General features: G+C 39.8%; 1 protein-coding gene across 4 annotated transcripts in view; it reads left to right on the plus strand.

Annotated features, from left to right (window-relative positions):
* Bin2 (bridging integrator 2) overlaps positions 1-15,796 on the plus strand; it is a 32,050-nt gene that overhangs the window by 1,869 nt on the left and 14,385 nt on the right. For all 4 annotated transcript variants that reach the window (XM_027949741.2, XM_027949742.2, XM_027949739.3 and 1 more), the window contains exons 2-7: positions 5,853-5,933; positions 12,084-12,138; positions 12,581-12,675; positions 13,229-13,324; positions 15,046-15,153; positions 15,466-15,551. In XM_027949741.2, the coding sequence (XP_027805542.1) occupies positions 5,853-5,933; positions 12,084-12,138; positions 12,581-12,675; positions 13,229-13,324; positions 15,046-15,153; positions 15,466-15,551 (521 nt within the window). The remainder of the gene's footprint in view (positions 1-5,852; positions 5,934-12,083; positions 12,139-12,580; positions 12,676-13,228; positions 13,325-15,045; positions 15,154-15,465; positions 15,552-15,796) is intronic.

The following is a 15,796-nucleotide window of genomic DNA, read 5'->3' on the forward strand; positions in this document are numbered from 1 at the left end:
TGCACATCTGTAATCCCAGCAGCTCAGGAGGCTGAGGCAGAAGGACCGAAAGTTCAAGGCCAGCCTCAGCAACTTAGTGACACCCTAAGCAACTTAATAAGACCCTGTCTCAAAAAAATAGAAAAAAAGGCTGGAGATGTAGGTCCGTGGTTAAGCACCCTTGGGGTTCAACCTGGTTAAAAAAAAAAAAAAAAAAAGGTACACTAATTGATTTTTTTTTTAAACCAGGAATTGAACCCAGATGTGCTTTACCACTAAGCCACATCCACAGCCCTTTTTATTTTTTATTTTGAGACAGGGTCTCACCAAATTGCTTAGGGCCTCATTAAATTGCTTAGGCTGGCTTTGAACTTGCAATCCTCTTGCCTCAGCCTCCTGAGTTGCTGGGATTACAGGTGTGCACTACCATGACCAGCTTGCTTCACTCTTTCACTCTGTCTTGACCTACCCTGTCATCAACACTGTGCCCTTACTTTGGGCTTTCTCTCCTTTTTAAGCATGGACTCCAAAATCTCAAGTAATGCCTGCTTTAGACTTTAAATCTTGCGTCTATAAAATAAGAGAGTTGATATTCTTTATGAAATTCAGAGTGGAAATCCAAATTGAAAAGGAAAGGGGACTTGAACCTCAGAGTCAAATATTTCCCAAAAGGAAAACCAGCCACCCAGCTAGCACCCTCTTCTTCCTGCCCTGAACCCTTACGAGGTGGGGAAAGAAGAGCAAACATGAGTCTTCCCTGGGAAACTTCCAGGTTGATGCAGAAAACAGCATACTCTGAACCCATACTCAAATATAGGAAGAGTCAGACATGGAACTTGAAGCGGTAGCCAGAGGTATTGTGTGGACAAGGGAGAGAATGGTATGGGAAGATGGAGCTGGTTCAGTTCATTCAGCTCCTAACCAGAGTCGTTGAGTCTTGGGAGGTAACTGACAATAAGGTAAAGAGGGAGACAGTTTCAGTAAAGAGAAAGGATATAATCTTTTGAGGAATGTATAATAATGGTTAATGTGTCAAATATCATGTGCCTGTGATGGAGCAGGCACAGGAACATAAGAAGGCATGATCTCTCCCTTATGGAACCAACATTCTAGTAATATGATCTCACTTCATCTCTTCAACACACTTTAAATAAGATGTTTGTATTCCAATTTTTTTTTTTTTTTTGGTCCTGGGGTTTGAACCCAGGGGTTTGCATATATTAGGCAAGTGCTTTACCACTAAGCTACACCCTCAGCCCCAGGATTCCAATTTTAGAAATAAGGAAACAAGTTTCAAAAGAGATTGGCAAATGGCAGAAAAATTACTGAAACCCAGGTGTTCTGTCTTTGAATAACCTCAGGCTGCTGCCTTTGCAAGGTTCCTGATAAACCACTCTGACATCTGTGCCTCCCCACTTCCTGCTGATCCTTTCTCAGAAGGATCAGGGATACCAGTGGAAACAGGCTCATCTTCCCCTGAAAAGCTGGGAGTAATGGTCAAGTGACTGTTAAACACAATAGAGATGAAACATTCTTCTTGTTCTGTTTTCCAGTTCCCACCCAAACACAACATGAGACTGGGTTCAGGCTGGCTTCATTGTATTTTTATAGTTTGTTACATCTTCACATTTCAGACTACTGCATTCACCATCTGTTTGTGATTTCTCTGTGGCAGACCTCTCAGCTCTCCCCTAAGCAAGAGCATTTTTTAACACTCCTTTGTTGGTCTTTTTCTCTGTTGACTTTTACTCAACTTCAGTCCCAGAGGATTTAATTCATCAAATATTTGTGGAAAATTTCTTTGTTCAGGGGACTTGGCTGGAACCAGAATAAAAGGCAATCTTTTCTTGCCTGTCAGAAGCTTACAATCTAGTAAAAAAATAAAATAAAAGTAAGAGAGCTGAGAGATACATCTATGGGAATTCAGAAAGCAGAAAGAGTGGGGAGAATGGAGGGAGGCTTAACTCTGGAGGCTGAATTTGAAACAGGAATTGTGGATGATTCCTAGTTCCTCGGGCAAGTGGGTGAGAGAGCATTCCAGCCAAGGAATGCCAGCATAATCCAGCAGGAGTCTGCAAATCCTTTTAGGCAAAGTAGTGAGAAATGCAGCTGAGCCCGAGCACAGTCCTGTGTGGACTGTGGAAAAAGTATATTGAGGCCATATTAAGGAAAGCTCACTTCAGCATATATCCTAAAGATTTCTCACATCAACACAACAAAACTATTGCACCTAGAGAAAAATAATGCTTCATAATATCTAACATCCAGACCCTGTTCAAATTACCCCAATTGAGAGAATTAGCTGAAATGTAATTAATAATCACTTATGGTGAAGGATCATGTATTTGGTAGCCACCAAATATTTATGCAGTGATTTTTTTAAGCTTTATCACTCCACCCCAGTCTATGAAAGAGTTATTAGAATAGGAATAGGTCAGTGAACACTGAAATATTATTCATCCAATATTCATCAAGTGTTAACATTTTGTCACATTTACTCTTTGATCCCCGCCGCCCCCCCCCCCCCCACCACCAAATGTTTGTATTCTAACTTTTCAGCTGCCAGGCCAGGCAAATTTGGGGCAGAATTCTCAGGACAGGACTTTAGGGACTGATGTTATATTGTAGGTTATCATTAGGAAGTGATCCAAAAATAGAATTTTTTTTTTTAACAACTGTTGAGCTCAGCTCAATGGCACATGCCTGTACTCCAGTTATTTGGGAGACTGAGGCAGGACAATCATAAAGTTGAGGCAAGCCTGGGCAACTTAGCAAGATCCTGTCTCAAAATAAAATAAAAAGGGCTGGGGTTGTAGCTCAGTGATAGTGTTGTCTAGCATGTGCAAGGCCCTGGTTTAATTCCCAATACTAGGGAAAAAAATCTACTGAGCATCTGTATATCCTGTTCCCTCTAGGGTTTCTCCTTGAGAGTATAAGTGCCCTGACACAGGACGCATGGACCTATTGCTTATGACAACAGACAACTCTGGGCCCAGGGCCCTGAGGTACATTTCCAGGGTGATAACAATCGACTTTTCTCTTTCAGAATTGAAAGCCTTTTGGTCTTCCTTTGGAAACTGGGGAGAGGGCTCCATCATACCCTACCTTAAACTTTTTCTCTCTTTCTCACCCCCTCCACCTAGGAAGAGCCAACCAAGGGCAAAGGAAGGGAGGAGGGGTAGCAAAAAAGGAAGTAAGAGCTGCACTTACCACTAAACAAGGTAGTTTGGCAACTTTCTGGTAGAGGACAATGTTTTGTTGGGGGAAGAGGGTGGAGCCAGGGAGTATGGCACTGTGCAGGCGTGGCAACAGAGGTGAAGTTAGAGACACACACAGACAAATAGACATGGCTAAACTGAAAAGGAAATACAGGCATTTATAGACAAGGAAGAAAAACTAGACATATGATAATATATATGTATTGATTGCTCACTGCAGGGCAGCACAGAGAAAGGCAGTTCACATACATAACCTCTTTAATCCTCTCAACAACTTCAGGAGAGAAATATTATCCTAATGGAGGAAAGGAAGTTCTATACACTGAGGCTCAGGAGATTTAAGTGACTTGCCCAAAGGCTTATAGCCAGTAAGTGGAAAGGCCGAGATGAGAGTTAATTAATATCTGACTTTCTAAGAGCCCTTGAGCTTAACCACTACAGAGCTCCATAAGTGAGAGACATTAACCCCCTGGGGTAAGATTGGAGACACTTGGGTCTGTCTCTGCATAGAGCCTTCCTCACTCCCAAGACCTCAGCACTTATGCATGTGATTCAAAACCCTTCATAAAGAGACTCCAATCTCTCTAACTTAATTCCCCATCACTCCCCATAACACACCCTAAATGAGCTGTGCCAAAACATCTTAGGAAGCTGCTGTGAAGTCACATCCTCCCATGACTTTGCTGACGCTGTTGTCTGCCTTGAATCCTCTTTCTTCTCCCTGTCCCTTTCTTCCTTTCTCTCTCCTTTTTTAGCAGTGCTGGGGATTGAACCCAGGACCTTGCACATGTTAGTCAAGCACTCTACCAATAAGCTACATCCCCAGCCTTTTTTTTTTTTTTTTTTTAAAGACAAGGTCTTGCTAAATTCCCTAGGCTGGCCTGGAACTTGCAATCCCCCTTCCTCAGCCTCCCAAATCATTGGGATTATAGGTGTGCACCATGCCTGGCTCTTTATACTCTACTCCAATCAGTCAAAATCCTATTTCAAGGTCCAGCCAATGGTCTTCTTTTATACCAGTCTCATTCTCCTTTCCTGTTAAAATTACTAATATCTATTTGCTGGATACTGAGAGATCTAAATAAATAAAGAAAGTACTCAGTCCTTAAGGAGTCCCAGTTTGAAAAGACAGATAAATTCAAATAACAAAACAGTAATAGAAGCATATACAACTTACAGATGTTGCAACCACTGAACAGGGAGTGGTTAGCTTGATTAATGAGATGAAACTTATGTGGTTAAGCATCACAAAGGGCATTCAACTGGTTTGTTTTGTTTTGTTTTAAGATATGTGCCTGGCAGACAAGGTGAGGAAGGGCATTCCAGAAAGGCAGTGTCCCCTTTGACAATAGAGACTGGGTCTTTTTTACTACCTTGTCTTTTGCCTTAGCACTGAGACTGTATAATGGATGTCTCTCAGGTTTTCTAGTTGAGAGAAGACAGACCTGGATAGCATTCATTTCTAGCTGAATTTCAAATGTATTTTATCAGGGCTTCTCAAAGTTTTCCACAAAGGCCCTCATGGAAAGAAGAGTTTCCTGCTCATCTCTCTAACCTCATCTATTGAGAAGAATCTGTGTCTATGGCTAGACAAGGGTCTTTTAAGAGAAAGTCTTCAAGGGAGATGGGGTTGTAGCTAGTGGAAGAGCCTTTGCCTCGCATGTGTGAGGCGCTAGGTTTGATCCTCAGCACCATATAAAAAGAAAGAAATAAAGTATTGTGTCCATCTACAACTATTTTTTAAAAATATCTTTAAGGCTCAAATTTATCTTTAAGAGCTATGCATATTTTATGTTCTTTTTGTTAATCTTTGTTTTAAGATAATGCCTCACCAGGCACAGTGGTACACACCTGTATTCCCAGCAACTTGGGAGGCTGATGCAGGAGGATTGCAAGTTCAAGGCCAGACTAGGCAACTTAGTAAGACCCTGTCTCAAAGTAAAAAAGACTGAGGATGTAGCTAAGTGATAGCGCACCCCTGGGTTCAGTCCTCAGTACCCAAAATAAACAACATGTCTTCCTTCTTTCTCCTTAAGAAAAACACTTTAGGGCCAGAAGGTAGTTCAGTGGTACATCATGTGCTTAGCTTGTATAAGGCCCTGGGTTCAATCCCTAACACCCTAAAAAACTTTATTTTTGCAGTACTCAAGATTGAACCCAGGGCCTTGCACATGCTAGGCAAGTGTGTCTATCATTGAGCCACATCCCCAGCCTTAAAAAAAAAAAGGACTTTAGGGGCTGAGGTTGTGACCCAGTGGTAGAGGACTTGCCTTGCACGTGTTAGGCACTGGGTTTTATTCTCAGCACCACCATATAAATAAATAAATAAAGACAATGTGTCCAACTACAATTAAAAAGTATTTTTTAAAAAGGACTTTAAATAGCAATGAGATTCTAGGAAGGTAAATCTTATTTATTTGGAAATAGATATATCCTCTAGCACACTGCTGCATACTTCCAGTTACACTTATTTGAAAAGAATCACAAAATATGATTGGTTTGTCAGCAACATGATATATTCCTAATTCTGCTGGGGTAATAAGAGTAAGACCCTTAGTTGCTTCCAAGACTATGAGAGAAGCCACAGTCATATAAGACCAACATATGAGAGATACTTGACTATAACTATGGCCTTTTCTGTCTTATATCTCCCAGGTCCTACAAAAATTGGGGAAAACTGTAGAAACCAAAGATGAGCGATTTGAACAAAGTGCCAGCAACTTCTATCAACAACAGGTAATTGGGGGAAGGGAAGCTTGGAGAAAGAAAGAAGACATATGGGATGTGTGGCAGAAGAACACAGGTTCTGCAAGCATCCTTACCAACCCAGCCTCCCCCAAGGGCTCAGGGCCACAGGGTGACCTGCTGCTTATCCTTCCTCTGGAACCAGAGAAATTTACCTTTCTGTTCCTGGATTGAACTCAGGGGCAGTTAACTACTCATCTAGGGATTTGTGGGAGATAGAGGAGTGTTCTTTTCTCTTAATTGGTTCCTCCTGAGGATTGCCAAGGTACTGAGGCATCACCAGATCCTTAGACAACATTAAAGTGAGCCCCTGCCACCTTTGTTTTGGGCTTATATACCTCCCAGGGTACCATTCCTATCCTAGGTCTCCTCTCGACTCAGTGGCCCCTGTTCTCCTATTGTTGTTTACTACATCTTTTCTACCTAAGTCCTTTATTCCAAAATAATACCTCCATCTTTTACTTGTCATTGCCACCAACAAACCTCCTTTTATCACTGTTTCTTCTATTTCAGCAGGGTATTATGGATAATTTTATGTAGAAAATTTACACTATGAAGTGGCTAACAGGTTTAAGCTCCATGGGATTTTTTACTTCCTATCTACCATGGGCAGGATTTGTGCTCAGTATTTTACATACATTATATCATTTAATTTTTACATTAAACCTGAAGATTATTGTCCCCTCTTTATAATAAGAGTGTTAATCTGTTCAGGTTTGATAATTCATTAGAATGACTCTCAGAACTCATAAAGTTTCTACACATATTATGATTTTATTACAAAGGATATGAATCAGGACCAGCCAAATGAAGACACATATAAGGTGAGGTGGGAGAGGGTTCCAAACACAAAGCTTCTATGTCTTTAGGACATGTCATGCTTGGCATATCAGGTGAGCTTTAGGTGTCCAGAGTTCTTATTGTAGTTTCTTTCTTTTTTTTTTTAATTTTTTATAAGTAGTTAAACATAATACCTTAATTTTTTTTAAAAGAGAGAGAGAGAGAATTTTAATATTTATTTTTTCGTTTTCGGCAGACACAACATCTTTGTTTGTATGTGGTGCTGAGGATCAAACCCAGGCCGCACGCATGCCAGGCGAGCGTGCTACTGCTTGAGCCACATCCCCAGCCCCAATAATACCTTTATTTTTGTTTTTTAATTTATTTTTATGTGGTGCTGAGGATCGAACCCAGGGCCTTGCACGTATTAGACGAGCGTTCTACCGCTGAGCCACAATCCCAGCCCCTTATTGCAGTTTCTTTACATGTTGAATCATGGGCTATGTGCTTGAACTCAAATCTCTAGCTTCCTTCCCTTCCTCTTACTTGTCTCAAAGCCTGAATCTTCTAATGACAAGGTTGATCTTTCCAGCATGGACAGCCACCATCTTGAATTTAGTATAAACTCAGGTGTGGTCTGAGGGGACCACAATGAATAACAGAGACACAATATTTGAAGGTTATCTCCCAGGAACCAGGGACAAAGATGAGCCACATTCTACATATACAATATCAGTTAGTTGAATTATATGGAAAACCATTTTAAATGATAGTGGAAGGATATTAACTATTATCAAAGTAATTGACTATAAATTAAAATCACTTGGGAAGTATTTAAAAGTGCAAGGTCTCTGGGAGTAGGACCTGGGAATCTTACTTTTACTTTTAAACTTTTTAAATGGAAAATTTCAAATATATACAAAGGAAGAGAAAATTGTATGATGAATCATCATATACCTATCACCCAATAATTTATCATCTCATGGGCAATCTTATCTATGTCTGTACTTTTCTTCTATCCTTGATTTTTATGAAGCAAATTCCAGTAATCATTTCATCCATAAAAATTTTAATTTCATTACTCATTATAAAAAATCAGAAAGTACTTAAGAAAAAATAAAATGAATGTAAAAACAGTAAGAATTTCACACTCCTAAACTATGACCTCTGTGGTTTTACATCCTTACAACTATCTTGCTATGTTTGTATGTGGTATCTAAATGTATCCATAATAAATGTGAGGTTTACAAAAGTGAGATTATTCCATGCATGTGGTTTTGCAACTTGCTTTTTCCCCCAATTTAACTACATACTATTTATTTTATATTAAATATTTAAGATATTTCAGATTAAATATCCCACTAAAATGCAAGTTTTAAGTGCTATCTAAAAAATTTAGCACCATTCCTTAATACTGAAATATACTGTTAAGGGGTTGTAACTCAGTGGTAGAGTGTTTGCCTAGCTTGTGCAAGGCTCTGGGTTCTATCCCCAGCACCTAAAAAGGGGGGAAAAAAATATTCCAGTCAATGTTCAAGTTTCCGTGATTGAATCTTTTTTTTCTTTTTTTTCAACAGTTTGTTGAAATCAGCAATTCAATGACATGCTTAAACCTCTCAGATTTAAATCTCTTAATCTATAGATTTCTGATTCCTCTCTTTGATTTGTTGTTGATATCAGGTTATTTGTCCTGCAGTTCCCTGCAGCCTATATTTTGCTGATTGATCTCTGTCTTATTATTTGAGGAGTTCCTATGTCCTGGCAAATTGATTGATTTACAGGCTTGATGAGACTTAGTTTTTTGATCTTTGTTTTGATGTCAAAAATATTTCATAGGTGTTTGTATATTCTTCTCTCAGGAAGCACCTGTAATGTCTGGTTGTCTCTTTTTGTGTGTGTGGTGTTGGGGATTGAATCAAGGGCCTTGTGCCTGCAAGGCAGGCACTTTACCAATTGAGCTATAGCCCCAGCCCTGGTTGTCTCCTTGTTTGTGTAACATAACAGCCATAGGTGATCATTGACTATGGAATCAGCTTTTTATTAATAGCATGTCCTATTCCTCCCAACTTCCCAGCTTGTGTCAAAGCCTTGCCACTTGCCTAGGTTCCTTACCAAATTTCCATAGGTAATTTTTCTTTGAAGCTGTGCTTGCTTTCCCCTTACCCTCTTTTTTTTTTTTTTTTAAGAATTTAACTTTCATTTTATTGTTGTTATTGTTTGTATGGTTCTGAGGATCGAACCCAAGACCTTGCCAGTGCTAGGCAAGCGTTCTACCACTGAGTCACAACCCCAGCCCCCATTACTCTCTTTTCAAAAACATATTACGGAGCTGGGATTGTGGCTTAGTGGGAGAGCGTTGCCTAGTATGTGTGAGGCACTGGGTTCGAACCATCACTGCATATAAATAAATAAGGGCCCATCAACAACTAAAAAATAATAATAATGCTGACCACAAATGGTGTGTTTTTTTTAATTACAAAAAAAGAGTTATTTTCTTAAAGCAGCACTTTAATTTCTTCTAATATTAATAGCTGCTTCCATTTTCTTGTCTTTAAAATCAGATCTAACAATCCAGCTTCATCTTTCCCTCCTAGATCTCCTTTAGATTAAGCACTTTGAGCACTTGCTCAGGGTTTGATTCTGCTATTTATACGTATTTTACTAAGTGTTTGGGTTTCTCTGAGTCCATTTTTTTCTCTAGGAAATAGGGAACTCCAGGACAAGGACCTTCTTCTCCATGTTCAGTACCCCAGTATCTTAGAACCTAGATTGTGCCTAGCTTAGGACAGACTTCCACAGGGCACTAGTGGCTCAATAACTGAGGGCTGAACTTGTTTGTATAAGGGGTGGGAAAGACTGACTCAGAATTTTTATGGCAATACCAGGGTTTGGCAAGATTTCAGAAAGTAGAAGTGATAAAATCATAAGAACTAAATGGCCTTACACTGCATTTATAAATGAGGAAACTAAAGCCTGAGAAGTGGACTAACTTGCTAGTTGGGAGTAGAGCCAAGATACTTGACTCCCAGACACATAAGAGCCAAAACTGTGAAAGTCAAAAAAGGAGTAGATTCTGGGAATGACTACTTGGAGATGTTTTAGGGGAAGATGGATTTGTCAGAGAAATAAAATGACACCCAGTGTTGTCCCATCTTCCCTCCATTCCACCCCTGCCACCATTACCACCTTCACGTATATTCCCAGACTTCATCTCCTCAAAGGAATGAACAAGAGCATGGAGGAAAAACTTTGTAATTAAGAGGCTTGATTCTAAGACAGAAATGGAGATGGGCCTTGTGAGGTACTATGGAGGCAGGAGGCACTCACATTTTCTGGACTATGATATAAAATAGCACCCATTAGTTTTAAACAGTGCAGCACCATACATAAAAGCTTTGATAAGTAATATTTTTAGGCCATATGATATATACTGAGAAAAAAACTAAAAGTGTAATTTGTAGAAATCATGCAAAATAATTTGACTGGTTTTGTTAGTAATCTATTTTTGAAGTCAAGTTTTCATACTGAAATAAAAAGTTAAGTAAGCATTGTTTTCTTTCAAAAAAGAACTTGAAATTCTTGTTAATTTTATAATCTATAAGACACTTTCAAATCGCTCTAAAACCTGGATCATCATATTCAAAATTTGCAGACTTATATCCATATTTAAAAGACATCATGTTCATTTAACAAACTATCTAAACTTTTTCTGTAAATGAAAATGCAAGAAGGAAGTGAGATATCCTTCCTGGTGAGTGCTGAGTGTTCCTAAATTTTGTTAACTGAGTCTGTCTTCATTGTACTACTGAAAATGTTTTCTCAAGGTCACCAGTGACTTCCAATTACCAGCTCTAGTGATTTTTATTGACTCTTCTTGCATTCTGATCTCTTTGTGGTATCTGACTCTTTCTTGATCATTTATCTGATGTTCTCTTGATCCTCATTTACTACATTTATATAACCTTACTTCTTCGCCCAGCTTTCTGACAGTGCCTTCAACTCCTTTGAGATGTGTCCTTATAGCCCTGGGCATTCAGCCATTGAGAGGGACTTTCAGTATGAAGCATGATCAGAAATTTGGGCTGGCCAGGCATGGTGGCGCATGCCTATAATCCCAGTGATTCTGGAGACTGAGGCAGGAGAATCCCAAATTCAAGGCCAGCTTGGCAATTTAGCAAGACCCTGTCTCAAAATAAAAAATAGAAAAGTGCTGGGATGTGGCTCAGTGGTAGAGTGTCACTGGGTTCAATCTCTAGTGCTGAAAAATAAAAATTAAAAAACAGTTCATTGCTGGGCGCATGCCTGTAATCACATTTAGGAGCTGAACCAGGAGGATCTTGAATTCAAAGCTACCCTCAGAAACTTAGAACCTTAGTGAGACCCTGTCTCTAAATAAAATATAAAAAGGGCTGGGGATGTGGCTCAGTGGCTAAGCACTCTTGGGTTTAATCCCCAATACCCAGAAAAAAAAAACACAGATTGAAATTTGAACTTTGAACTCTAGATGATACTTTCCTGTCCTTTCCCCCTTCTTTTTATTTATTCATTTATTTAGAGACAGGGTCTCATTATGCTGCCCAGTCTGGCCTCAGTCTCCTGGGCTCAAGTGATCCTCCTGCCTCAATTTCATGAGTAGCTGGGACTACAGTTGTGTATCACAAACCCAGCTCCCCTTGTTGTTTAGAAAGAGGCGGAGACCATTTCTGCACTTGGGAATTCTAGCCAAAAAAGAGAATTCAGACATAGGAGCAAAGATAGAATGAGAAAGAGAGAGAGAGGGAGATGGGGGGGGGGCGGGAAGAGAGAGAATGAGAATGAACTGTAGATGAAGATTTGGGGATTATAAATGGAGGTATTAATGACAAGGCCCTTTAGAGAAATATAAAGCAGGCGACTGCTAGCTGGGTAAGGTGAGGCAGGGTAAAGGATATCAGGGTGAAGAGAAGTATCTGTGAGAGTAGTCAGAGAAGAAGGAAGCCTGGAATCTGCAGAAGATGGCAGTAGTTTATCTACCCAGAGAGGAGGATGTGAGCTGGAGGATCACATAGATAGGATCACATAGAGGACACTTAAATTTCAACAGAAGAGCTTGGCTATAGGTTTTTGTTCACTGGAAGGAACAAGCAGAAGAAAGAAGAAAGGATATCGTCAATGCAGTGGACACTCTAGCAACCTCCCAACTTAAAAACTGACCCAGAGGAGACAGCCTACAACTTAAAGAAAGTCCGGTTTATGACAATTGTGAATATTTGAAGAAATTCTAGGAGTGAATTCTGCATTTAATCTAGTTTTCAACTTTGATGTCTGGAGCATCTTTAAAAATATACCTCTTTAGTCACCAAAACTACTTTGCCCTTTCAGGCAGAAGGCTACAAGCTCTACAAGGACCTGAAGAACTTCCTTAGTGCAGTCAAAGGTGGGTATTAAAGCTCAGAAAAATCCAGAAGGCATTTGTATAGATGCTAAAACTTCTGGGGACGGTAAAACAACCAAATCCCATCTTTTTTTTAAATACTTTTTTAGTCGTTAATGGACTTTTATTTATTTTATTTATTTATATGTGGTGCTGAGAATCAAACTCAGTACCTTGCACATGCTAGGCAAGTGCTCTACCATTGAGACACAACCCCAGCTCCCAGATCCCAGCTTTTTACCACTTTTCTACCCTTGATTTCTGAAATTCTGTGGGCCTATGGGGAGTCACTTTTCCTTTCACAGCCTCATCTAGCTTCCTTCACTCATAAGCCAACCTTCTGAGTTTGTCCTTCTGAGTTGGACCCACTGATTTGTCACCCATGTGATTATATCAAAATGCTTTTTGGGAAATTTGGTGGTAGGACTGAATTCTCTCCTTTCAGTGATGCATGAAAGTTCAAAAAGAGTGTCAGAAACCCTGCAAGAAATCTACAGCAGTGAATGGGATGGTCATGAGGAGCTGAAGGACATTGTAGGGGTAAGGGCAATGTGGACTTCACCATTCTTCACCATACACTCCAGTTCTCATCTCGATTTCAGCTGAGCTTCTCCTTCCAAGAAAATAGGAAAACAAAGGAGCCAGTCACATTGTCCATTTGTGTAGCCTCAGTCTCTGGGTGGTAGGAATAAGCTGCAATGTCAAGGTAAAAAGAAGCTTCCCCTAATCAGTGGCCTCCTCTGATTTTGACCCTCTTTCCCTCTTTAAAACTTTACAGAAGTTTTACCTCCTGGAAATGGGTTGTTTTAAAAAACTAACTTTATCAGTTAATTACTCTCAAATATCCCTGGACCCTAAGCTGTAGAGTCCCTGGCCCTGATCATATGATCATTCTTTATTCCAGGTTTGCTATAGGGCACTTCCTTGGGGGCAGAGATTGTCTCTTCTTCCTTTGAATCTTCCCTAGACTCCAACATGATTTTCTAAATACAGGACTACAAAGATGTACTTGCAGGAGAATTTGGGTATTTGGGTAGGCAATTGTTGAGATGCATGAAAGGGGCCCTCACCAGCCTCTGCCTCCATCCCACAGAATAATGATCTCCTTTGGGAAGACTATGAAGAAAAACTGGCTGACCAGGCTTTGAGGACCATGGAAAACTATGTAGCCCAGTTCAACGAGATTAAGGTACTTGATAGGGGCTGGGGCTGTAGCTCAGATTAAGGTACTTGATAGGGGCTGGGGTTGTAGCTCATGTAGCTTGCCTCACATGTGTGAGGCACTGGGTTCAATTCTCAGCACCATATTAAAAATAAGTAAAGGGGGCTGGGGATGTGGCTCAAGCTGTAACGTGCTCACCTGGCATGCGCGAGGTGCTGGGTTCAATCCTCAGCACCACATAAAAATAAAATAAAGATGTTGTGTCCACCAAAAACTGAAAAATAATTAAAAAATTCTCTAAAATAAATAACAAAAGAAAGAAAGAAAGAAAGACACTGTATATTCATCTACAACTAAATAAATATTTTTTTTTTTTAAAAAAAGGTACTTGATATACAGAATTGAAGCTAGGTTTTGGGTGGACCACATTCATTTAAAAAAACAGGTTAAGATTTAGATTTATTTATTTACTTGGCATGCTGGCAATTAATCCAGGGCCTCATGCATGCAAGGCAAGTACTCTACCACTGAGCCACAACCCAGTCTCACATGAAAGCCCATAGTTAAGGGTAAAGTTGGGTAGGTAAGGAGACAGATTAAGGCTGAGGGTTAGACAGGAGGTTAGGATGGAGGGCTAGAGATAGCATGAGGTTATACTTAAACTTAGATTTCAGTATCTAGATTTGAGCTCAGTGAATCAGATCTTGGTCAGAACATCTTTTAGATATGAGATATAGCTGATGGGGATGAAGGTACTTATTGTATAGAAGAAATAAACTTGGGGGAGGGTCATAATAGTTATTTTCAAATATTTGAAATTATGCTTTAGAAGAACTCAGCCTGTTTTAAATGGTTTCAGAAAGCAGAATTTTCAAAATTCATTTATTCATTTAATTAAATTTATTGAACACCTACTTTGTTGGCCGCTGTGACAGTTTTAGATTTAGAGGATGAAATTAGAGGGAGACAGACTTAAAAATTTATATTAAATATTAAGTTTAACTTTTAAGTTAGAACTTTCCAAAATGAAATGAAATATGCTCTCAGTCAGTGAGTTGTCTGTTCTGAATTCAACCCGAAGTTGAATATATCTGGGTTATTGTAGAGGAGCATTATATCATACAGGAAGTTGGACAAGACAGTTATTAAGATCTTTTCAATTTCTGTGATTCAGAGAAGTGAAATGGCCAGTGACACTTTGCTTCTCCCTGGTATCATTTGTAGTTTGGATGAGACTGAGTAGATTTTCTCTTACTGCTCATAGTAATTTACTATTTTTATTGGGCTTTAGAGGTTTTAGAGCATTTTATAATCAGCATTTGGTCTTTAAAATAATACTTGTGTGGGGAAGATGGAGGCTCCTGAGATGCCAAAATAGATAGGCCTTGCTTAGGCCACAGGACTAATGAATGACTGTGTTGGGACTAAGAACCGAAACTCCTGACTTTCAATTTAGTGGCATTCTCAGTGTTATTTATCTTGGAGGCTAAGCCAGTTTATAATGGATTCATAGAAAATACTAAAAGTTAATATGGCTTCTACATGCTTTGTAGGATTGTCCCTTACTCTCTCTCCCCTGAGAATTCCCATTCTTCTAACAGAGTGAGGGAAATTTCTGGGGCACCAAATCCTGTTAGAAGATAAAATTTTGTGATAAGACCAAGAATTTTGTTTCTCTGCTTGGTAGTATGTTACCTCCGCTGTGGCTACAGAAAAGCAAGTATCCATACCCTATCACTCTGGTTTAGGAAAGAATTGCCAAAAGGGGTCGAAAACTTGTGGACTATGATAGTGCCCGACACCACCTAGAGGCCATACAGAATGCTAAGAAGAGAGATGAGGCCAAGACTGCCAAGGTAAAGAAAACAAAGATCTGGTAAAACTTTCCTGCCCTCTCTGCTGTTCCTCTTCCTAGAGTGAGCAGGTAGCCGGACCAAGGTGGGCATAGGAAGTGATAAATTTGGCATCCAGTGCTCTGAAGGAAATCCTATTTCTTCTGACACTGATACTGAGTCTTGAAGCTGGGGAGGGCATGTGTCTGGGAAAAAAGAGGAGAGGCATTGCTCCAAATAAGCCTAGTTCCTGAAAAAATGCAGAGGATGAAGGAGATTTTATCTAGCCTTGGGTTCAGGATTGAGGGGGATTGTCTTGTTTCTTTTACCACACAGGCTGAGGAAGAGTTCAACAAAGCCCAGAGTGTGTTTGAAGACCTAAACCAAGAACTACTGGAGGAGCTGCCTATTCTTTATAATAGGTAATGATTGAGATTTAGAAAAAGGCTTACTTCCTGGGCAAGTGGAAGGCAAGGCCGCCTTACAGCCCAAATCCATCATCTCATGAAAAGAGGCCTGATCCTCCAGATGTTGTGGAGCATGCCTGTGATCTCAGCAACTCAGAAGGCTGAGGCAGGAGGATTGCAAGTTTGAGGCCAGCTTGGGCAATTTAAAGAGACCCTGTCTCAAAATAAAAATTTTAAAAGGACTGGGGGTATAGCTCAGT

This window comes from Marmota flaviventris, chromosome 3 (assembly GCF_047511675.1).
Source record: "Marmota flaviventris isolate mMarFla1 chromosome 3, mMarFla1.hap1, whole genome shotgun sequence".
In the NCBI taxonomy this organism is placed as follows: domain Eukaryota; kingdom Metazoa; phylum Chordata; class Mammalia; order Rodentia; family Sciuridae; genus Marmota; species Marmota flaviventris.